Source organism: Tachypleus tridentatus, chromosome 9 (assembly GCF_004210375.1).
Source record: "Tachypleus tridentatus isolate NWPU-2018 chromosome 9, ASM421037v1, whole genome shotgun sequence".
NCBI lineage: Eukaryota > Metazoa > Arthropoda > Merostomata > Xiphosura > Limulidae > Tachypleus > Tachypleus tridentatus.
Genome location: NC_134833.1, coordinates 113,628,356 through 113,653,868, shown reverse-complemented (window position 1 = coordinate 113,653,868; position 25,513 = coordinate 113,628,356). Strand labels below are relative to the sequence as shown.

The window sequence follows — 25,513 nt, the reverse complement described above, 5'->3', positions numbered from 1 at the left end:
TAATTAAGGAATTGAAAAAACATGAGTAGCTAATAACTGTGGTAAAAAAGAATGTGAGAGGTAAGAAGTGTAGTGGAAGATGGCCTCACCAAAAGGCAATCCACATAGTGTGTGGGCTATTTACATTTTGATCATTTCCAAGAGTATCAACAATTTGAACATGAGGAAAAAAAAAACAAGAAATAAAGGTTTAAGAAATGGGTTAATAATTCAACATGATATTAACATCTTCAAGCATGTAAGAAACTGATTCAAGATTTAAAATACAACATAATGAGAAAAATAAAACAAAAATCAGACCATCAATAATAGCATTGAGACTAACTGATAAATACTGCTCTACAGAAATTCAAACAGGCCTAAGCACAATACCAGTTTTGTTTATCATTATGAGAAAAGGGTGAATGTTATGCAATCTGAGTGTACATATGATAGTGAAATTTACCAAGGACACCAGCAGATGATAAACCATTGATGATCAAAGTACACTGATAAAAGAAGTCTGAAGTCATTGCTACAAGATCTTCCTGCACACTAGAAGCAGACTACAAGTTGTAGAATTTCCATTACTGGCAGAAGCATTTACATAATTGACTTCAAAGTACATAGTGAACAAAGTTAACTGCATGAATGTCAACAAAAAATTATGGATTAAATAAAAAAGGCACATTTTATGTACATTCTCCTAATGTATGCCATGTATTGTGTTAAGAACATTTAGAGCCCAACATCATTTTTATTAACAGCACAAGTCAAGGATCAGAATATTACACTTCTACATTCCTAAGGAATTTCATCTTTTCAGTTAGCTTTCCTGATTGGGAGTCTATGTTCCATTTGTATTCCTTTAGTTATGACTAAGAAAGTGAATGTATTGCATGGATTAAATGAAAAAACATATAAATATGGGAAAGTAATCTTCCTGATAGCTTTCCCTTGAGTGAACATAACTTCATTATATCTATCCCTCCTAGTATTTCAGACAGAAACATATGGGATTCAGAACCATTAATCACAAATGAGATGTTGTATTGATAAAAACCACAGCAGTTTATAAAATCAAACTTGTACGAATCTGAATTTGTAGATAGCTGCTTTTAGTTAATCATCTTTACACTCAACTTACTACCAAAGGTTAAGAGTTCAGTTTGCCAACAGTTAAACACTTACAATATGTAACATTTAAAAATGATATACACATATTAGTAAATTAAAAGATACACTCAAAACCCAAGAATCTAAGAAATAAAATATCTCAAACAGCTGATAAAATACAGGTGTCTTTCTTGAGATAGATAACTAAAAATAAACATGTAACCTGAGCAAAGTACTGTATCTGTGCCTATATACCCAAGATTGGCTGATACTGGAATTTTTAGATATTGTATTGGGGTGTTTTCACACATCCAGATGTCCCTAAAATATGCATGTATGTGTATGTCTATACAACCATAAACACACTAGTGGCATGCAACAGCCTTCAAACAACTCACCCACTTACCAGACTACAAAGAGGATGCATTTTCATCAGAATACAAAACAAGTAATTATTAAAGTTGAATAACTCCTTCTCTTAAATTCATTTTCTTGTAAACCTTTAAACAAATCAATAAACATTCAAGGAAAAACATACATTACAAAAGGCAAGAAAACAAATTTACCAATCTAGTCTTAACAATCAGATAATAAAAACATCAGGGAATTCTTTAGATCAGATTGGTATTGGCAACTAATGTGGAGATCGATCACAGACTAAACTGAAAAATTATTTCTTATATGAAGATATCATGAATCACAACTTCAAAAGTTCTAATATGTTTCATATAACTAATTAGCAATAACTTGAACATGAATCATATAAGGAATAACAGAAATACAAGTTTACCTGAATCCAGGAATACGATATCTGACCAGCTGGGTGAGGAGTACGAAACAAAGGAAGAAACGATTGTTGAGAAATATGCTGCTCTTTTGATTGTCCACTGTGAATTAAATCAATAGGCTGGGAAGGAGTCAATAGCTGCTGTAGCAAAGGAGTGTGGTTTTCTACATGTGGAGCTTCAGGAACAGTTGGTGTGTTTGGAACAGAGTTGGTGCCACTATCGTTGGGTAGAGAATTAGACATTTCTGAAGAGAAAACAGTTTGCTCTTGCTGTTGAAGAAATGGGAATAGGTTTCCTCCTGAAGTGATGGGTGTTGTATCAACACCAGTGTTGACTGAATGGCTGGTTAAAACTGTAGGAGATGTATTTCTCTGAGAAGTCTGAGACTTAGATACAACAGGAGACAATTGTTGAGCTTCCTGACTATTCAACATTCCTGGTTGTTGTTGCTGCTGATGTTGTTGAGAAAAATTAATCTCTTTGCTTTGATTCTGATGATCTGGAAGCTGTAAAGAAGCTGTTTGTCCACTTGTTTTGATTACATCTGGAACATTTTCTGAAGTCTCTCTTTTTGGTAATGTTTGTTCTGAATTTCTTATGCCTTGCGAGTGAAGAGCATTCTGCCCAAAATTCTGTGCTAAGAGAAAAGCAGCAGTATTTATGGTTTGAGGATTCCATAGTCCTTGATTATTCTGTCTATCATCATGCTTATTTCCAGAATCTGATGAAACTTCAACTTGTTGAGGAGTGTTCTGATGGAATGCTAGAAATTGAAGTTGTGATGCTGCAGACTGTACAACTGAGCTAATCAGCTGCCCATCACTATCTGGAACAATTGCAGCCTGGTGACTTTGACTACCATGAGGTGGAGCATACTGGATTCTATTGGCACTGGAAGATTCAGTTAAAACGGGAGTCATAGCACTGGTTATAACACTCGTTGGAAAAGAAGAGTGTAGAGATGTTAGTCCTACATGTGCCATGGCTGGTATCACAGCAATGTGACCAGGCTGAGGGGGAATTGTAACAGGTGCTTGAGTAACAGTGTTGTTATTATGATGATTCTCTTTGTGCCGCCTCAATGACCTGGCATCACAATAGCTTTTTCCACAACCTTCTGCATCACAAGCAAATGGCTTTTTATTCTGGTGGGTGAGCATATGGCCATTCCTAACAATAAAAACAAAATACTTTTTACATTTAGCACCTTATTAACTTATAAAAATATTTTTGATGTGCATATCATTTAATCATATTTTAGGACAGTAGAAGCAAAATCACTCGCTGTGTAATTATGTGACCTATAAGTTTACAATAAAATACTCAATGTGTATGTATGTAGAATTAATTCAACAGAGTAAGCATGCACTTAATTTGTATTTTAAACAAAGCGTTTCACTGCCTAAAAATTCCGTGAAATTGTGCTCTTTTGCCAATGAAGACCACAGTAATAAAGAAATAAAATTTTGTATTGATATTCATTGCAGAATCTACTCTATGTGCCTAAACATTATTGATTCAACAAATTAGATAATTAAGTCATTCTCATACCTGTCGTTCAAAAAAAAGAAAAGAGTAGAACCAAAAAAAATAAATACAGATGACAAACATAAACAAATTAACCGTATGTTAATATGAAATACTGTTTCTTGAAGTAAAATTCTGAGAGAAACATTTGTTAACCCTTTTGCAATAGGCTTGGTATAAAATACAGGTTTCTATACACTTTTGTACATGCTAAGTATTTATATTTTAATGCAGGATGTGTACCTTCACCAAATTTGGTAGACTTAAAGTAAACAATACATGCCTTTTGTACACAAAAGTTAACATCTTCCTAAACTTATAATATATTTCCAATAATACTTAACTCTGCTGACAATACAGCTTTTTTTCAACATTGGATTTGCCTATCTTAAGCATTTGTCTCCTGTGCTCCAGTCTTTTATATCCACTTAAACACTTTCAGCAATATCTAATTTGTAAATGTCTTCACCCTTATCAATTTATCCTATATCCTGGTACTGTATATAAGCACCTCAGTTAGATAATGTAATCCCTTTTTCAACACATTAACAGGCTCTTAGATGGAAGGCAGGGAAGGAGAGTGTCAGTGGAGACAAGTATTATTGTATCAATACATTTTCTCTTTAAGAAAATATTAATTTCTAAAACATACTTATCATCCACTGACACTATAAATGGAATCCCATAATGAGGAGTTGAAGGGGCAGTGCAGGCATGATCCATACAGAAAGTTATTGCACATAAGTGTTGTACCAAGATAAAAGTGGTGCAGAAGTGGGGGTGACCACAGTACATTCAGAACCCATATGCTCTACAATCAAAACCTAGTTCCTATATAAAGGGTGGAAAAATACATGAGTAATCACCATTACAGGCCAGTCTCAACCAAACATCTGAGGTTTCGCAACTTGATCTCCATATCTCATTGGTGGCAAGTGTTACTGGACTGCAATTTTATATACACTGGTGGCCAAAATCTTAAGGCCAATTAAGATAAAGAAAAAATATGCATTTTTCATTGTTAGACTCAACCACTTATATGAGTAGAGCTTAAAAAAATGAAAAGGGAAAATGTAAACACTATGAAATTAGCCTAAATACTAGCTGGTCAAAAGTTTAAAACCATACTGAAACAAAGCATTAATCAGTAAACATGTAATGAAATTTAGTCATTTGTGTTCAAGCATTAGCGTTGTCAACATCTACCACTGACATCTCCTGTGTTACATTGGGTAAAAACATGGCAAAGGCTAAAAAGCTGACAGAGTTTGAATGTGGCAGAATTGTCGAGCTGCAAAAGGAAGGTCTCTCTCAATGTGCCATCACTGGTGAGATTGGGCGTAGTAAAACTGCTGTTGCAAATTTTATTAAAAGACCCTGAGGGATATGGAAGGTGAATTTCAAGTGGTTGGCCCAAGAAAATTTCACCAGCATTGAGCAGGAGAATTTGATGGGTTGTCTGGCAAGACACCAGCAGATTGTCGAACCAGATTAAGGACCTTACAATAAGATGGCATCTATGAGAAAAAGGCTTTAAAAACTGTAAATGCCTTCAAAGGCCACGCCTCCTTCCACATCACAAAACAGCTCGGTTAAACTTTGCCGAGAAGCACCAAACATGGGACATAGAAAAGTGGATGAAGGTTTTGTTCTCTGATGAGAAAAAATTTAACCTGGATGATCCAGATTGCTTCCAACAGTACTGGCACGATAAGGATATCCCACTGGAGACATTTTTCTATGTGACACAGTGGAGGAGGTTCCATCATCATCTGGGGTGCTTTCTCCTTCCATGGAACAATGGAACTTCAGGTTATACAGAGGTGTCAAACAGCAGTTGGCTGCACTGGCATGTTGGAGAGAGCATCCTTATTGACTGAAGGCCCTCGCTTGTGTGGAAATGACTGGAACTTTCAGCAGGACAACGCTGCAATCCACAATGCGTGCAGGCCAAAGGACATTTTCATGGCGAATAACGCGATTCTTTTGGACCATCCAGTGTGTTCATCTGAACTGAACCCCACTGAAAATGTTTGGGAGTGGATGACAAGGGAAATCTATAAAAATGGATGTCAATTCCAAACAGTGCACAATCTTCATGAAGCCATCTTCACCACTTGGAATAACATTCCAGCCAGCCTTCTGCAAACACTTATATTGACCATGCCAAAGTGAATGTTTGCAGTTATTTGCAATGCAGCCATGCAACTTACTACTGAGACCTCTTGTTGGGCATTTCCTACCCTGTTTAGGACTTCTTTTTGGTATGGTCTTATACTTTTGGCCAGATAGTATTTAGGCTAATTTCCTAGTGTTCACGTTTTCCCTATTAAATGCTAAAAATGTTTTTTATTTTTATTTTCCCTTTTCTTATTTTCATCTTTTGAAGTTCTACTCAAATAAGTCGTTGAATCTAACATTGCAAAATTCATATTTTTTTCTTTATGTTTATTGGCCTTAAGATTTTGGCCAGCAGTGTATGCATATATACATACACACACTTTTTACTGAATCCTAACCTGCAGCCACAGAGAAACACATTTTACACCAGTGGAACCATGATGAGAAAGTAAATAACAACTCACTGGACAAACTTTCTCCTCCATATGAAGAAGTCCAAAAGGCAACACCTCAGACTCAGTATTATGGGATTGTGTATGCTGTACTCAACCAAAGGAACAAAGTTCATCCAGTTTAAAATCATGAACATTCATCCTAACTCTTCGAACAAGCAAACAAGTGATATTCCATTTGCCCCTGAAATTATGGGAGAAGATGTGGAACCTTCACTCAATCAAGGGCCTAGGATGGGACCAGTCTGCATTTCCAATTATGAGGAGATAGTGAAGCCCCTTCCATGAACAATATATGAAACCAGCATTGATAAAAAAAAAAAAGGGGCTACATACACCCCAACTGGACAGAGTAGTGTCAAATATGAACTGGAATTACAAGTACACTCTTGCAGAGGCTGATGCCACTCCTACTGACAGCTGGAAAAACATTCAGGGACGTAATTAGGAGAGCCTCCAACTTTGATCTCTTCCCCAAGTGTGAAGGAACACACTAACACTTTAGAAGGAAAGCCTCTGTCCACCACCCTAGCGACTGGAAACCAGATGCAATAAGGACTTCTAGCTCTACTAGTAGAATCTGGAAGGTAACGTATGTTGGAGATTGATTGATTGATTTAGTGTTTTATGGCACAAAGCAGCTAGGCTATCTGCGCCAAACGTCCAGTAAAAAGATAAAAATAAATTAAATGTAGTAAAATACATAAAAGGGAATAAATGTAAAACAAAATATCATTGAAAAACAGAAAAAGTATAAAATCAATGTTGACACCTAGTCTACAATGTTAAGAGAAAAAGCAGAGTAAGAGAAGTTGTAAAGGACTTTCTCTAGCAAAATGGTAATGATCATAACCCACCAGGAAGACCAACAGCTAAGTACAAGAACCACCGTCAGTCACCTGAAGTTGGCCTTTCCAGTCCTGGTTCCGGGTTATGTTGTCATAACAGCCATTATCAAAAGGTAAAATAAGAAAAGTGTTAAAAGACATATAGCAAAATCAGAAGAAATTAAAAGTAAAGTAAATATAGTAAAATTCGTAAAAGGAAACAAAGGTATAAACAAAACAGCAATTAAAACATAAAATGGTGTAAAACCAATGTTGACATCCAGTCTACAAAGTTGTAGAGGACTTTCTGTAGCATAATGGTAATGATCATAACCCACCAGGATGACTAACAGGTAAGTACAAGAACCACTGTCAGTCACCTGAAGTTGGTCTTTCCAGTCCTGGTTCTGGGTTATGTGTCATTATGGCCAGTACTAAAAGGTAAAGTAATAAAAGTGTTAAAAGACATGCAGCAAAATTATAAGAACAACTCGCCAGAATGATTCTCTTTGATTCTCGTTGAAAATCATAACGATGGCAGGAAAATAAAATGTGGCTTACAGTGATTTGAGTGTTACACAAACTACACACTAGTGCATCAGTTCCAGATGAAACAAAACGATGAGTTAAAAACTGTGACCAATGCATAGTCTAGTTAAAATAACTTCGTCCTTCCAAACCTTATGGAAGCTAGACGGCTGAAGCCCAATATACGGTTTTATTTGAAAAAGCTTGTTGTCACGTTGCTCACTCCAAGTGGACTGCCAGCTGGCACGGAGCTGAGCCTTAAATACAGGACCAAAGTCCATGTACAGAATAGGCACTGTGGTGATAGTGCCAGGGCAGATAGATTTAGCTGCCATGTCTGCAAGCACATTCCCGTGAATACCAACATGGCCTGGTATCCAGAAAAACTGGATAGAAGTAGATGTTAATGAGAAATGGGATAGTCAGTTTTAAATATCAGCAAGAACAGGGTGTGAGCCAATGTGAAGTGATTCCAAGGCCAGCAGAGAACTAAGGGAGTCCGTATAAATAGTGCAGTTGGAGTACTGCCCAGTTTCAATATGATCCAGGGCAAGAGATATGGCATACAGTTCAGCAATGAACACAGAAGCTGTAGAGGGGATTCTACGTGCAACCACCGAACCACAACAAACCATGGCAGAGCCCACAGAGTCACCTGATCCTGAACCATCCATATAAATTAGAATAGAAAGGGTGTTCGAAAGATGTTTAGTAAATAAAACACTCCACTTCCAATTGGAAGTATCTGCTTTTCTCAGATGACTTAAAGAAAGGTCACATTTGGGAGCTGTAATAAGCCATGGGGGGGGATGAGCTGACCAGTGGATTCTGCAATGTTTTTCAAGGACAGACCCAATTCATCCAATTGCATCTGGATGTGAAGGCTAAAAGGAGCAATAGCAGATCATCTGTTTTGAAAAAGTAAGGCCCACTGAGGAAGGAAAACACATCCCAAGTGGGATGCTTTGGTAAAGGAGCGTAGTTTCGAAGAATACAGTAAAGACAGTTGCAAACTGTGAAGGTGCAGAGAAGGTTGATGAGATTCCACATATAAGCTCTGAATTGGGGAGGTGCGGAATGCCCCAGTGCAAAGTCGAAATCCTTGATGATAAATGGGGTCCAGCATCTTTAAGGCCGAGGGTCTGGCAGAGCCATAGACCATTAATCCATAGTCGAGTTTTGAACGAATAAGAGCACAATATATCTTTAACATACAACATCGATCTGCTCCCCAACTAGCAGTAGAGAGGATACGAAGGATGTTCAGCGCTCTTGTGCATTTGACTCACAGCTGCTTTAAGTGTGGTATAAAGATCAGCTTATGGTCAAAGATAAGCCCCAAGAACTTGGTCTCAGGGACCACTGGCAACGAAACTTCACCAATATGGAGCTCAGGATCAGGGTAGATATCCTGTTGGCGGCAAAAGTGCATGCAAACTGTTTCAGAGAGAGAAAAATTAGAGCCGTTCACCGTAGTCCACTTCAGTACAAGATTGAGGGCAGTTTGTAGTTTGCCACTCAATATATCTCATGTTCAACGACTGACACGAGATGTGAAAGTCGTCGACATGGAGCCCGTTTGAAACAGTGAGAGGTAGTTGTTCAGTGATGGCATTTATCTTTATACTGAAAAGTGTGACACTCAAAACACAGCACTGAGGGACTCCATGTTTCTGTACAAAGGAATGGGAAAGTGTCGAACCCACACGAACTTGGAATCTCCTGTCTATTAAAAAAATTGTTTTATAAACATGGGTATATGGCCACATAACCCATATATATGGAGGTCTCGCAAAATGCTATACCTCCATGTTGTGTCATAAGCCTTCTCAATGTCAAAGAATATTGAAACAAGATGTTGGTGTTTGAGAAAGGCTTCTCTGATTGATGTCTCAAGTCGAATTAGGTGGTCCGTGGTGGAATGCTGTCGTTGGAACCCACACTGGGTGAGCGAAAGGAGGTTGTTTGATTCGAGGAACCAAACAAGACAAGCATTAACCATCCTTTCTAAGGTCTTACAGAGACAGCTCGTCAAAGCAATTGGACGGAAGTTTGAAGGAATCTTGGGATCTTTCCCTGGCTTAGGGAAAGGTAAAATAATAGCCTGGCACCAGGCATCAGGAAAAACATTCTCCTGCAAGATCCTATTAAAATCAAGTAGAAGAATATCAAGAAAAGCAGGAGAGAGATAGCGCAGCATGTCATAGTGTACATCATCAGATCCAACAGATGTACTGTCAGACCAATGAAGGACAATTATAGTAAAAAAAGACAGTCAGTTCGAAAGGAAAGAGGTGAACGCTCTGCCCGAGTCTTGATGGCCAAGAAGGTGGAGGAAAAGCAGAAGTGCTAGATACACGGCAAAAGCTTTCACCTAGAGTATCGGCGATGCTCAGTACATCAGCTACCTCATGGCCATCAGAGAGTAAGATGAAGAGGGGAACAGAATTGTAGTGCCCACTGACCTTTTATATCCTGTCCCATATAACCTTGGAACTGGTGGTAGAAGATGTGCTAGTTGTGAAATTAATCCAAGATTCCTTCTGGCTTTGACATCTTACCCACCTAGCATGTGCACGGGCCCATTGGAAAGCAATGCGTTTTGAAAGTGTGGGATATTTACGGAAAGTATCCCAGGCCCATTTTGAACTTCTGTGCCAAGTGGCAAGCAGGATTCCACTACGGACGAGGATATTGTGGAAAATGTGTCGAGGTTTTAGGAATACACTGAGCAGCTGCTTGTATAATACAGTCAGTTACCGCTGCCACACAGTCAGCTATTAATGGCTGACTAACGATGGCAGGATCAAGTTCTGTGAGAGCAGTGAAAGTGGACCAGTCTGCCTGATCCAGCTTTCACAAGGGTATGTGGGTAGGGTGGCATTGACCACGTCCAGTCTCTTTCAAAAGTATAGGAAAATGATCACTGCCTATTGGATTATTGTCAACCCTCCATGAAAAATGTGAAAATTATGAAGGGGAGCAAACCGAAAGATCAATAGTGGTAAAGGACTGACTAGGTGTGTGAAAATAAATGGAAGAACCAGTATTGAAAAGAGAGAGATTGTGATCAGAGAGCATACGCTCTACAGAGCGACCCCTCCTATCAATAACAGCACTTCCCCAGAGGGGATGATGTCCATTAAAGTCCCCCAGGATTAGAAATGGAGACGGCAACTGTTCAACGAGAGTATCAAGGTCCGACTGATCATATGTCTCTCCAGGGGACAGGTAGAGAAAACAAACAGTGATGGTATGACCCAAGGAAACACGGATGGCTACGGCTTCCAAGGGTGTGTTGAGTGACAAAAACAGGGTGGGCACATGCTGATCAACCAATAGTGCCACCCCTCCATGTACTCGTCCTTCACCACAGCCTGTCATTTCTGTACACAGAAAACTGCCAAATGGTGACTGTATCAGCAGGTTTTAGAAATGTTTCTTGTAAGGAAAGACATACAGGATGGTAGGAAGCAATCAGTGTTTTGATATCATCCAGATTAGAACGTAAACCTTGACAGTTCCATTGTATCAAGGTGGCCATTTTTAATGACGGGAAGGCAAAGTGGCTGGAGAACCCTTCTGTTTACAACCACGTCTTTTTTCCTTACTGTCTTTATTTGGAGGAGGTCTATTGACCTCCATGGATCCTGACCTGGGTTGATGGGGCAGGTCTTTGTTGTTGGAAGGGGATTACAGTCATTGAGAACACGAACGAATGATTATTTTGCATCGTGGGGTTGGAGAAAAAAATGTATCAGAAGAAATGCCTGTATTTGAAACCGAAGGATGTGGATCTTGATTTGTTGGACTGTATGGGAGGAACAAAGATGGGTGTAGAAGTCAATTCATCAACCTTTTTAACCATGGAGATCAAAAGGCTTTTCATTTCTTTTGAAAACTATTCTCTTGGAGGTACAGAGAGGTCTGTCTGCACTCCCACTGTAGTTGTGGAAGGAAGTGAAGCAGCATATGTCCAAGATGGAGTGGCGGACAGCAATTTCCGAGACTCAGGATAACTAATGTTATGGGTCATTTTTAAACGCTGCACCTCATTTTTCCTCCAACCATTTTGGGCAAGAATGAAAGTAGGAAGGGTGGGAACCATTGCAGTTGACACAATGTGGGTCCATGTCACACTCATAGGCATCGTGGTTCTTGCCACCACAACAAGCACATGTCAGGGAACCACGATAAGATGTCTTTGAGTGGCCGAACCTCTGACATTGGAAACATCGAAGAGGGTTTGGAATGTACGGCCATACCCTGTACATTAGATAACCTGCCTTGATGGTGGCAGGTGCACGTGGTGATGTAAATGTCAAAACAAGGATATTTGTTGGCAGTGTAACTCTGTCTTTGTGAGTGGAGATGCGCCTCACTGCAGAAACTCCTTGGGTGGAGAAACCTGCAAGAATCTCTGACTTGGGGATGTTCTTCAAGTCCCTCTCAACAATAACTCCTTGTGATGAATTCAAGGTAACATGAGGGGTAACCTCAATAGGTACATCCCCAATTGCCTTTGAATTCAAGAGGAGTTCACTGTGTTGGGATGTGGATGTTTCAACCAATGTTTCCAGATTGAAGCTTCTTTACCGACTTTGGAGAGTCAGCAAGTCCCTCTAGCCCCCTCTGAATAAAAAAGGGGGACATTTTCCCTAAAGGTTTTTCTGAAAGAGAATGTAATATAAGAAAATGGGGTACAGGTGTTACAGATGTTGAAGATTGCTGCTCAGAGTCTTCAAGACATGGTCGTTTACCTATTGACCGGTTTTTCACTATTTTATTTAATTTTTTTATTGGAGGATCCATAGAAAAAAACGAAAATTTCGGTACCCACTGACCCCACCCACCATGGAGCCCTACAAGGGGATGCACTACAATGTCATGCAAGGACATTGCAGCAACACCAGGGTTTCGTGAGCACTATACCCAAACACCAGCATCAGACACAATGTCCACAACACCCATTGAGAACTTCCAACACTGGTACTTGGTTGACTCTAGCCCAAGTGGACCAGCCGATGGATACAAGGGGGGCCACCCGTCTACAGGAATTCAAGGCCAAAGTGGTGTGTTAGGGTTGGACCCCTCAACCACCAGGATCCTCTCCTCCCCTTCATGGGTCGCCACACACGGCAAACACGTGGGTGGATTTTTAGATCCCAGAGGAGGTAAACTGAAAGAACAGAACCTTCCCTGGGAGGTCCCCTCACCTCAAACAGGAATCCACACCAAGGGGGTATGTTGGAGAGCCCCAAGGAACAGTGCAACTGGTGAACCACATTCAGTGCAAACACATTCCCTAAATTTTTAATAGTAAACTGGTCCTGATTTATTCAATCTGATGATTAGCAGAGACAGGCAGAATCTTCATTAGCTTGACTCATTATAATCCATGAGTGGAGGTCCATAATAATATGGTAATATCATCTGGTTAGTGCCTAAATGATTTTATGAAATAACTCCTTCTACAGAGCCTGTTGCACCTGGTAGTAAAAATAATCAAATTGTTTGCTTGTGTGTAACTGGATAGAGAAAAGCACACCAATCTGTATAACACTTGCTACAAAGTGGGATCCAGTGGAAGCAAGATGTAAGAGACCCTCAAAATCTCAAATATCACTTCATTGATCTTTCCAACCTCCTTAATAGATTCAGTTTTTTTTTCAGACAAACTTTATATTTTACCTATTATTTTTTCTACTGTAACTATATAGGATTGGTTAATTTGACCAACCTTGTAACCATCATAAAAAATTATGAAATAATCATAAGTTATATTTTGTTATAGAATTTATAATTTGTATAATTATATACACAAAAATACAAATGTTTAGTCTCAATTTTGTAACCTTATATATATATTATTATTTTCATTGCACTCACTCTTCCAGCCATGGCTAGCTAGCATTATAGAAGTAGCAATGACACAGCACATGTGCATTAATGTTACTATATTCAGGAATATAAAACTAACTTTTACAAAATACTTTGTCTTAACTGTGTTTCAGGGGACAAACATTTTGTAAAATAGTCACATTTCAGTTATAATACAGTACAGACGTATTTATAAACAATTCTCTTCCAGTTATAAATTTTAAACTCATTTTCTGCTTGCTGTAGGTTGCTAAGCTTTATAAAATTTCCCAGTAGAGAATGCTAAACAATGTTTTTAGGTTTTATATACATGTTTGAAATTACTGAAAATAATAACATATTTTATCTGTATCATAAAACACCATTATAATTTATTCAGCTCAATAACTAAGCTGCATATTGATTTAAAAAATATGAAATTTTGAGCAGACTAAAAACACAACCTACTTCCCTGAAATTACGTTTCAAAAGAACACGTTGACATCGTAATACGTCAAAATTGCTGAAAACACTACTAGGGACACATTCTAATCTTTCTTGTCATAGCCAGTAGTAAGTGTATATAACAGCATGTTTCCAAAAATGGAAAGAGGTGAGCAGGGCCACCATGTGTGATTCAGTACAAGCAATATCCTAGCAAATAGAAAAGACAGGAGGTTCTTATATTATATTCTACCTTGTCAGTACAGGTATTTAGAGTTCCTAATTCACAAAAAAACTACAGACTTTGCATGAATACCATGAACATCTAAAACTGAAACAATGCTTCATTAAACATACCATGTGACAGAAAAAAATTGATATTAAGGTGTATTTATTTTAGTTACTTTTAAAATAAGAAAATAACTGATGTATAATACTAAAACTTGAATTAAGGTCTTCAATTTGATACCAATCTTACTGACACGGATTCAAAAAATATTAATTAAAAAAAAATTTAAGTGCGAGTCAAAAAACACAATAACATGACCTTTGACCCACATCTCATGTTGATAACTTTAAGTTAGGTTAATCAACCTCACGAGAGATTTATAATTTATTTATTTATAAGTCTACAGATGCATAATATTTTATTTTTTACCTTCTACTGAAGAGACAAATTCTTTTCTCTCATTTTTTATTTTTCTTTTCTGCTTTTTTTAATGTAAGTTGTACAAAATCCTTTTTCAAGAATAATCACACATAAAGAATAATACACATATCTGAAAGAAAATATATATTATCATGTTCACATGAAAACTTGTAATGCCATATAGTTTAAAATGCAAGTAATTTTTATATAGTAGTGAAGACGAATCTCTCCAAAACTTTTGATTCGTATTTTGAATATGCTATATTTTCAAAATTAGTTATCATAAGCACTTACATATATATTTATCTACCTTTACACACACACATAAATTTGCATTTTAAATAAACATAGTATATGAACTTTACTGAATATAAGTACTGAAAGTATTTTTTAATTTCAGATGTAAATTTTTAATATATGACACAAATTTATATAATAAATATACATTTATTCTTTGCTGAGTTTCTGACTTCCCTCTTTAGTCTAACTTTCTAGTTTCTAATTTCTAATACGATGGTCAAAAAACAGATGGGTGGACAACAGAGAGTAAGTACAATATGTACGGTCAATTTTTTTCTTCACGGGTTAGATAGAGAACCAAGAGTAAGAATTATTTGAACACTATTGCTATGGGTGTCCTTTACTGTACACGTAACAAGGTTTTAGTGTCCTATATTCAAAATTTCATTCAACTAATTTTGGGTTATGCTATATTAATAGACCTAAAACCTTAGTTAATAATTCACATTTTAATAGTATAAAAGTTTTAAGTTCTTAATTTTACAAGACAATATTTAAAAGATTCTGAATTTCCCGTACTGTAACTCATGTGACACATTTTCTCTATGTATCTTATATTAATTTTATCTACCTTCCCACAAAAAACTATGAGTATAAAATTAAACATAAATAATTTGCTATAAAATTATCATTGCTCAAACAAATCATAATTTTTATGGCCTTCAATTTTGTTTGGTTACAGACCTCTCCCTATCACACCTACCTGTTACATCCTCTCTTTCAAGATTTGTTAATAGTTTTCTCTTACATTTAATTATACATTCCTTATAACAAACAAAAACCAAGGTTTTCATCTATCAAATGACATTGTACAACATTGTGTTGTGAACAAATAATCATTAATTTAACTTAGAATATAAGCTCAGTTCCCTTGGGAAAACTAGCGACTAGCTTGGATTTATTTGCAACAGCTCTTAATTAAAAGTCCAGAAAAATTTTTAGAGACAGGGAAAATTATCTACTTTTGGCATGTTATTAGGCAATATTCTTTGGTTTATTATTTAATTAAATACAAATTATGTACTGCATTACTACCTTTAGTATAAAAAAGTATGGTTAAGCCCCATCGATAATAGACAGAAAAAAAAGATTCAATAAGCACTTTTACTTTTTCTTGTTATTCATATTTATTAATTTATTATAAAAGTAACTCAAATGTAAAAATATGGATTTTTTTTTTGTAGGATTAGTCAGAAGTAATTTAAGTAAAATAAATATTTCATATGGCATGCTCATGAACAGCTCATAATAGCTCGTGGTTAATGTGCAGCACATGTGGTAGTGAGACATGGTTCAAAGGGTAATAAACAATAAAATTTAATTATAAATAGATGTATACTGTTACTGACTTAAAGCTACTTAGCATAAATGAATGTAGTTTCACATTACAAGCTGAAGTCATTCTAGAAAAGAAAAAGGGTAATTAGATTTTTTTTTTTAGGTAGCTACAAGATTGGTCAAAGTGACTGATCCTGAATTGAGAAAGTAACTAATAAAATAGAATGTATCAACAAAAACAAACATGTGAAATGTATTTAGGAGGTTTTAGAAATTTCATCAAGGATATTTGAGATTTTTGAGGTGAAAAGTATTTTTAGTCTCAACCTGAAAATCACTTTGCACACAGAATATTCAATATATTCACGGACAAAACTTTATTTTAGTTTATTAAAAATACTTCACTAAAAATGTGATTTTTTTGTATGTTAAAGATTTCTAATGTTAACCAAGAAACTTACATAATTTGTGAAGACATACACACAATGTTGAAAGTTAGAAGTGTTAAATCTATAAAGACTTTAAATAGGTACAGACAGGTCAAGTGGTCAATCAAGTTAACAGAGTCTGCACCGAGAGAGTTAATGATGGTCTCTTATTTTCACAAAAACCATAAAAGAAGTTACTGAAGCATTTTATTCATACTCACAAATGATCTTGTCGTTTGAAAGCTTTATGGCACACCTGGCAAACAAACTTTCGTTCATCACTATGAGTGAGCTTGTGTTTTGTGAGTGCACTGGAATTGGCAAATACCTTGTTACAAACTGGACATGGTTGGTTCCCAGGACGATTTGGTGAGGAAGATTTTATTGGTCGAGATTTAACTTGCAGTTTATTCATGTTAGTGTCTGTTGGTTTGCGACTACTACCTGCAAAATTTGTGAGTTTTTAAAAATCTTTTTCATTGAAGCACTACCTGACTACCAAGAATATAAACAAATATTTTAAACCTAGAGATGCTTTGAATATCCATATACTAAATAAGCCTGAGAAGACCCCCCCACACACACACACTTCATATTTTGAAAATGTGCAAGAAATTTTGTAAAGACTTACTTCAACAATTTTAAAGGATAGTAAATTTCCTCAAATTTTTTTCTTCCAAACATACTTACACAAAATTCAAATATAAAACTGTCTTTAAAATTTAAAATTCAAATTAAATGTAACCACCTTACCTAAGAGTTTTCCAGAAACACTAATTCCACCTAAATTATCATTATGACCTGAAGATTCCACAGCAGGGTTAAATGTCTGAGGTGAAAGATGCAAGTTGTGACTTGTTTCCATGAAGGCCTCATGACCTACTTCACCATCTAATAAACTGAATGTTGTATTTGTAGTAGAATCTGGAAGTCTAATGCTTCCTCCTACACCAACAGTCATTCCAGGAACAAGTAGTCCATCAAAACCTGTTAGTGAAGACGTAGTTGGTACCTCGTACCCTCCTTCTTGCAACATATCATGTTCATTATAATTTATGGCACTTAACATAGCATCGCCTCCTCCCTGATATCGCAACATCTGGTGGGGTCGAGAAAGAATGCTGTCTGTCAGACTTGTTAGACTAGGACTTGGATGTCCAGCATCCTGAAGGGAAGACACAGCCACAACTGACATAGGAGATAGCCTAGAATCTACTTGCACTTCAATGTTGTTAATACTTTTCTCCTGCTTATCATCAGAACCCAATACAGAGGATTTTGGGCTGATGGATGAAGTTGAGAGAAGCTGATGTGAAGGGGAGATCCTTGTTTCTTCAGTTAAGTTACCAAGTTCTTGTTTCACAAGACCTTTTGTATCTAATAGTTGACGAGCAAGACTGCTATCTGGTGGAAATAGATACAGCTGCTGGTGTCCAGCACCACCTAACACAAAAAATATAATTATATGTTAAAGATTTTAACAAGTTCTGGAACCAAGCTACAAAATATTCATGTAATGTAGTCTAAAATGTACAGAATTGTTCTAACAATAATGTTTGTTTCCAAATGTCAGTTTCAGTACTTTAGATGAGTCAAAATAACCTCCATTCTCTTAAATGGGATTTGCACACTTTTCATAATAAACTCCCATGACTTTCCAGAACTTTGGAAAAAATTCCCACAGTCACACAAATGAAACTTACAAAAGCAGTACACGGCATGGCATGTAAACACACACAAAAGATAAATGAAACTGTTCAGATATTTTTATGGTCATTTAAACTACAAATTCATTCACCATTTACAATAGTTCTTCCTCTTTTAGAAACATGCCATTATCATTTTTTCAACAGGTGTAATACTCATCACATGTTGAAAGATAGTTTGCATATCAGTACAAGCACAGACGAGAGAAAAGAAAAATAGTTTGCAAAGGTAAACCTGTATTCTGTATACAATTTTAGTAACAGGTTAATTCTAATTAGTTAATTTTAAATTACAATAAATTTTTGCTGTAATCATCATTGTGAGGTGAATAAAACTGACAATCAGGGAGACAGGACTCATCTTTAATAGTCATCCGAGATGACTGAAAACTTCCTCAGATGTCCAACTTAAATCTCAGTGTTGTCTGATGGACAGCTTGTGTCCCAGAACAAATCCTTACTTAAAAGAGCATCATAGCCTATGGTACACTCATGCATATAATAATAATAATTTATGTTCTTGACAAAAATCATCAGTAAGTTCCCTAACAACGAAATTGAAAATTTGTACACCCCACAAAAATATCTTCTTTGTCCATTTTTTGTTTAAAAATGAATTTACTCTGCACAAGAGAAATGTTGGTATAATTCACCAAAATGAGCTGAGAACATTAGTAAAAGTTTGCTTTTGTGATTGGCTAATAATGCTGTTTTTGTCATTAAACTTCCTAGTGGAAACAAAATACACATCTGTGCTGCCTTATGCATGTTAATTTTGTATGGAGTCCAAACGAGTACAAATGGCTATGCAAGGCAAGAAAGTAAACTGGATGCAGTTCAGTTACATCACCACACACCATATTGTGTTATGTCTGTCATACGAACAATGTGAATATCTTAAGTTTGTTTCTTGTAACAAAAAGTTAATCTCAATTACACTTGACTAAAGCTTAAGCTTTCATTACCAGATTCTTTTTAAACACACACACATAAATATATCACAAAAACAAAACACATTTAGTATCTTATGCAAAAGTGAAAATTAAAAATGTTTTTCTTAATAGTAAATTATTCATATGTTGGTTTAGGTTTAAGACTAAAGTTACTACTGGTCATACCAACTATTGTATTATCTTCTTCTGTCAGCTTAGCTGCTATCATGGATTTGCCACCTGATCCATGATTAAGAACAATAGGAATAGCATCAAACATGCTAAAGGATTCCAAAGCTCTTGTTTTGTTCTTAATGAACTTTATTTCTTCACACCCTTCACGACTCATAGGTATTGCCTCTCCCGTATTGCCAATGTCAAAGTTCTTTGAACACAGTTTATAAGGCACTATGTTTGCCTAGGTCTGTCTCTAGCAATAAGCGATATTGTGTACTAGAAAGCTAATACACGCTGAATGTATTTATCTGATGCACAATGAACACCAACAGTTGAATCCAAAACCTGAACTTTCAGCTGTACTGAATTATGCACATAGTTAGTATTGGCACAGTGTTTTCTAAATATGTATCATTTATGAACAATTCATTCTTTCTGAATGACTAGTTAAAGTGAATCATAAGAATTAAGACACAGTCCACCTGAATCAATTCTTTTGATCCTACCAAATGAAAACTGACTCAATGCTTTACTGATTCTTGTACATATATCCTTTTTTAATAGAAAAACTGACTCAATGCTTTACTGATTCTTGTACCTACATCCTTTTTAAATAGAAAAACGAACTCTATGCTTCATCAATTCTTGTATCTATAATATAGCTTTGTTACTAGATGCTTTTCAAAATTCTTGATCACTGGCATCCACAAAATTTCTTACTATCCTAAGGACTACTTTTACAAATTTATTTCATTTTAACATTATACTCCCTTTAGCTAACATATAAATAAAAACACTGAAAATATAGCTTACAACACTATTATATTTCAGGACTGTAGAGTTCCTTGAACAACCCTAATACACACATAAAACAGTGCACTAAACTGCCCATTCACAAAATATTTTTTATGTCTTTCTCTTCCAAAGCCTGTGGTATGCTGAACTGAATGACCTCATATTTGTTATTGTCGCTGATTGTCCTTTCACTGGAGCAGGGCTCTTCCTAGGTAGTTGATCAAATTAATCCACTAGCAGCTCCACCCTTGAAAATCCCCTGCAAGTAGTCTCAACAGGAACTCTGGTACCCTCAGCAAGTTAATTTTCTGTTGACAAATTCTCTTCTGGAGTTACCCAGCTGACCATTTTTCTCATTAAGATACATTCAAATACAACCATGGTGGATAACCTTGGGTTTAGATCACCTCCCCTCCTGCATTCTATAAACCATGTCAATGATTCTTTTCGGTATACAGCCCTTCCCAGCCACTTACTTAACTTTAGAATTTGGTCTTTATATCAGTATTACAATGTCATACAGCATCACCTCAATGGAATTCAGTCGTATGTGCATTAACATAACAAAGACATTTCGTTTTATAAATATAGGTAATTTATATCTTTTCTAGGGTAATGTTATGAATGATACTGATGGTGTTCCTCAGTTCCTCTGCATGTTCTTGCAAACTGATTGGTGACTATCCTTTGGATTCACATACAGATGGCTCAATGGTACTTTAAGTTCTCTTCCAAGCATGAGTGATGATGGCTGCCTGTAGCTTCAAGTACCACTACTTGATAACTCAATTAGCAGTGAAACATCCTGATTCCAATTTTTCATGCATCTCTCCAGGGTGCTGTCAGAAGATGCACAAATAGCTGCTATCCTAGTCCTTTTGATCCTATTTCCACAACTTAGGCTGATCCCCGATATGACTGAAGTTCTAAAGGTACACCAAAACTTCTGATGTGTTTCTTTAATAAAGTTTTTGATTCATGGTTAGCAACAACATATGCTTCTGGCCATTTGGTGAAATTTATTTATTCCCAAAGTTACTCTGTGGCAGAGGACCGAGCACAATGAAAGCAACACTCTTAAACAGTGCTCCAACACAATACTTCTCTAGCTGCCCATAGTGTTCCTTTGATGGACAATTTCACTCAGAGTAGAGTTCTTGCATTTTACACCAATTTTCTACAAATCCCTAGCACTCAATCAAATAAAAGCATTCTCTTAATTGTTCCAGTGTTTCCTTAGCACCTATGTGTCCAGTCAGTGGAAAGTTGTGAAGATGATGGAGCATTTTATGACACAAATTGCAGATGTAATAACTGAAGTCTTATTTGTAATATAACAAGCCTTCTAGTAACCATAATGAACATTAATGTGTCTGAGTCATCTTTTTCTTTGTGTTGTATGGAGCAACTTTTTGCCATAAGGACCTTTCCATTTTGTTCATAATCTACTGAATAACTGATTTTACACTTACATCATTTATCTGAGTTTCTTTCAGTGGATCACAATAGCTCTTTATAACTACTGGATGTCACATCTTCAATTACACCTTGTTGTGCTTTAAACTAGTAGTCTTTACTACTACTACTTTTTCTTATACTGTTTACAATTTTCACTTACACATGGTAATTAACATAATTTGTCAGCATTATCATAGTCCCATCCACGGCAGTGCACGAGTTGTACCCTTGAAAGTTTTGAAGCTATTTTGCTATTTGACCTTTGGGATTGCAAACATTCATTAGCTACTTCATTGCTGCATGATGTATTACAGAATCATTCAATTAAACAATGACAGAAGAGCACAGTCCAAGATGTCCTTTTAATTCATGCAAGTTTTTTGCTGTTGGCCAATTCTCAACTAAGTCAGCCTTATATGGATCTGTATATACTCAAGACTGCCCTGAGTATATATGCCCCAGAAAAGGTGCCTGTTGATAGAACAATTCACACTTCTTAGGATTAATCTTATAGTTTTCTATCTTCAACTGATTCAGGAATTTCTCTTCCTCTTCACAAATATTTTAAAGGTATTCCCATGTGCTTTTGTATCATACAGGCAAGTACAATGTTTCAAGGTAGCTCAGACAATGCATTCCACTAAATGTTGAAATGCAGCATGTATATTATTGGGTGAAAATATGCCCAACTCCAATCAATGTAACTAATAACAAATTAATTTATTTCTTCAACTTACAGTTGTACCTGTAGGCCCAAGTTCACATTTCCACTTTCAACTGATTTACTCACTAATAGTACAATGGCTAATGTACAAATAAACTCCAACTTCAAAGCTCATCAATCAAGTAAGCAGATATAAATTAAATGCAATATTAATTAAAATACTTCATGGAAGGACTGTCACTATCAACTGAAAACTGATTCTTGTATTTATAATAAAACCTTGTTTCCAGACATTTAGCAAAGTCTTAGATATTATAGGACTACTTTTACAAGCTTACTTAATCTTAATACCATGCACCTTTTGTAATGACATCTAAATTAAAACACTGGGAGTGTAACTTACAACATAGCTCACCATAACCAAGTGCTTCAGTCTAAATGTACTAATTCTGTTTCAGTGAATGAAACAAACGAAGTTTTTAAATTGACTTGAATCAAATGAGTCAATTGAATAAAGTGAACTGAACTGCCCATCACAAGTATTTTCAGTTGTTTTACATATTTAAATATTGGTAACACGCACACATACACTTGCCTATAATTTTGCCGTAACACATTTTTCATACTGCTAGAGCATAAATTAAACATTTTTTAGTATCAACACGTTTAAATTTTTATTAAATCAAAGTATTTATTCTTTACTAACACGAGCATGCATAAAAATTAAAAATCAAGAATCACAACACCCATAATTTAAGCATATTACATAGTTGCCACACACACACTGAATTTTTCCATGACTCAACATATTGAAATTATTTTTAAATTTCAGCACTTTTCAGAATCTGTACACACCAATGTTTACAATAATCTACAAACAAAACTGTCTGAAGTGTTTAGCTGTCTTTTTCCAAATGACAGTTTTAGTACTTTTGTTAGGTCAACATACATTAATAACAGAACATGTATAAATCCTTCTATTAAAAATAGCCTAAAAACATACAACGTACATTTTTTTTTGTCAAGCTGATGAAAGAGTTTGATAGAAAATTAAAAATGAAAAATTAAAATGAAAGTACTAACTGAAAGGTAAGTGAAGAGCAGCTTGCAAAGATTCCCCATTTCCATGTAATGTTAATGTTTCAGCAACACTTGAAGGTGGAATCATAACATAGGCTTGGCTGGAAATAGACGAGTGGTGGGTAACACTAGTCAACCTTGATTCTTCAGTTATTTTGAGGGTTGTTGTGGAAGGAGAGGTGGGTGGAGAGGACTGCTGCTGCTGAAACCCTGCAGACATTCTATTCTGTTCTTCGAAATTGAAGCCAAGTATAATTTAGAATTATATTTGTTTTTTGAAGGTTATCCATAAGGAGAAAATTATAACTTCACTCGTACAGTTGCTGTTTTCTGTATGCTTCAGGATAGCAGTTCCAACTATCCCCACATCCATAAAGCCATTTTTTTCTAGTACCTACATGAATCTGAAAGTACACAAACAGGTAAAAATAATCTAATAACAGTAATTTAACAAGAAAAATGAAGTCTATTTAAAACTATACCCGATAAAATATTTTAGTTCCAAACCATAATGTGTAAATGATGAAATTTTTATAACATGTAATGTTTTTCCATAGGAAGCCAGGCCATTAAAATGTAGCAGTTTGTATTAAAAAAATCTGAAAAAATAAGCATATAATTGTGGAATGAATTATTCCTACCTATTTAACCTAAAGCAATGTCTGATAAGGCTTCCATTTTGTTTTAACTATGCAATGGAATAGAATGATATGCATTATAATTTACTGAAAGACTACCAAAATGACAAAAAAAAATCATTATATAATGATTTATGACTGTTTTTGAGTAGTCAAGTTGGAAGACTTAAAGATTACAATAATGTGTTTGGTATGGTTAATAACATAACATTTTGTGTAATGTTTTATTTCTTGATGTGTAAAACTGGATCACTGATACTAAACAATGCTTTCATACAATTAGTACCATCTCTTATGATGTGTTATACAGAGTACACTCAAATTATTTATTTTTATATAAATTTGTCTTCTTCCATGAGACTTGTGTATTGCAAAAGATTTCTCTTAACACTGTTGCTTGTAAACATTTAAATGCTATGCTTACAACATTTATAATTTGAGTTAATTACAAAGTAAACTACCTACTAATATAAAGGAGAGAGCTTGAGGGAATTAATAGGTTTTTGGTTTTGAAGATATAGGTAATAAGTTCTTAGATGTTAGTGATAAGTTAATGACAACATGGATTTCTAGTTTGAAACTGTTAACCCTATGAATACAGGTGGGTCAGATGTGCATTTCATAACTTTTTAGAGTTACATTCAACATTTAAATAATTTTATAATAATATATATCAATAAACTTGACATCAAAAGTAATCTAAAGGTTTGTATTATCTCAATTCTTATTCCCCAAAAATTGTCCCTTTTCTGTCAGGAGCCTCATTTATTAATATCTAGAAAATTTTCAGTCTATTATCATGAGACCTTCAAAGAAAGGCAAATAGTTTGAAATTAATTTATATGAAGAGTACAAGAACTGGAAGTAATTTATTTGATATTTAAAACTTTGAGAGGTTGTATAATCTGATGTGACTGCTCTATTTGTGAAGTGAAATGAATAAACTGGAAGTGCAAACATGACCACTTCGGATAATTATTATTAATTGGAGCTATGGCTAGTTCTGAGCTTATTTACTGTGCACTTCTAAAAAGTAAATTTATATGAATAGCTGTCCTGAGTTTGGTATTATCAAGTTGTTAGGTGGAGAGATGCCTTAACCTCTTGCTAAGAATGAATCAAAGTATGAATGTCATGATTTTTTAAAGGAGCTACATTCAAAATTTTAATCAAACTACTTTATTTTCTATATAAATAAATTTGCTATCAAAATGTAGACAACAAATATTTGTAATTTAATAAATATTATAAAAATACTTATTCTCCCCTAGTATGAGAATTGTGACATTTTTTCTCTAGAGCTTCTCTCTTCTCTAGTTTATTTACTACCCCTCCAATACGTATGGAATTTCAATATATATTACTCATTATAATAGATATTACTCTGATAAAGCACAGTTTTTATAGCTTTATCTTATGTACTTACTGAGCCATAAACAAGAAAATCATACCCACCTGCCACATCCCACTCTTTTACAAACTGACAATAGTTCAGATGTTTTATACAATATTACTTATAACTAATAGAAAATAAAATTAATGAACTGATGTATTATATTCTGCTATTCTTGATCGAGAGAATTGTATATTTTGTCTCCAGTCTGAATTTTTTTCTTACATTATGAATTCAATAAGATCAGCTGATTTTTCAGGTTCTTATTATACAGTTAAGATAAGTCATGTGTCACAAGCTATATCATACATCATTTGTTGACTCACACTCAAAACTTTATTGAGCTAGTATTTCCTGAATGTATTTCATTAAGT

General features: G+C 35.4%; 1 protein-coding gene across 2 annotated transcripts in view; it reads right to left on the bottom strand.

Annotated features, from left to right (window-relative positions):
* Positions 1-25,513, bottom strand: part of LOC143226089 (uncharacterized) — an 87,493-nt gene that overhangs the window by 38,243 nt on the left and 23,737 nt on the right. For both annotated transcript variants that reach the window (XR_013014286.1, XM_076456592.1), the window contains exons 2-5: positions 23,112-23,512; positions 17,050-17,739; positions 16,518-16,740; positions 1,886-3,053 (exon numbers count right to left, since the gene is read on the bottom strand). Coding sequence is in view for 1 of the 2 variants with exons in the window: in XM_076456592.1 (XP_076312707.1) it covers positions 1,886-3,053; positions 16,518-16,740; positions 17,050-17,739; positions 23,112-23,328 (2,298 nt within the window). In the remaining variant the exon portion in view is untranslated. The remainder of the gene's footprint in view (positions 1-1,885; positions 3,054-16,517; positions 16,741-17,049; positions 17,740-23,111; positions 23,513-25,513) is intronic.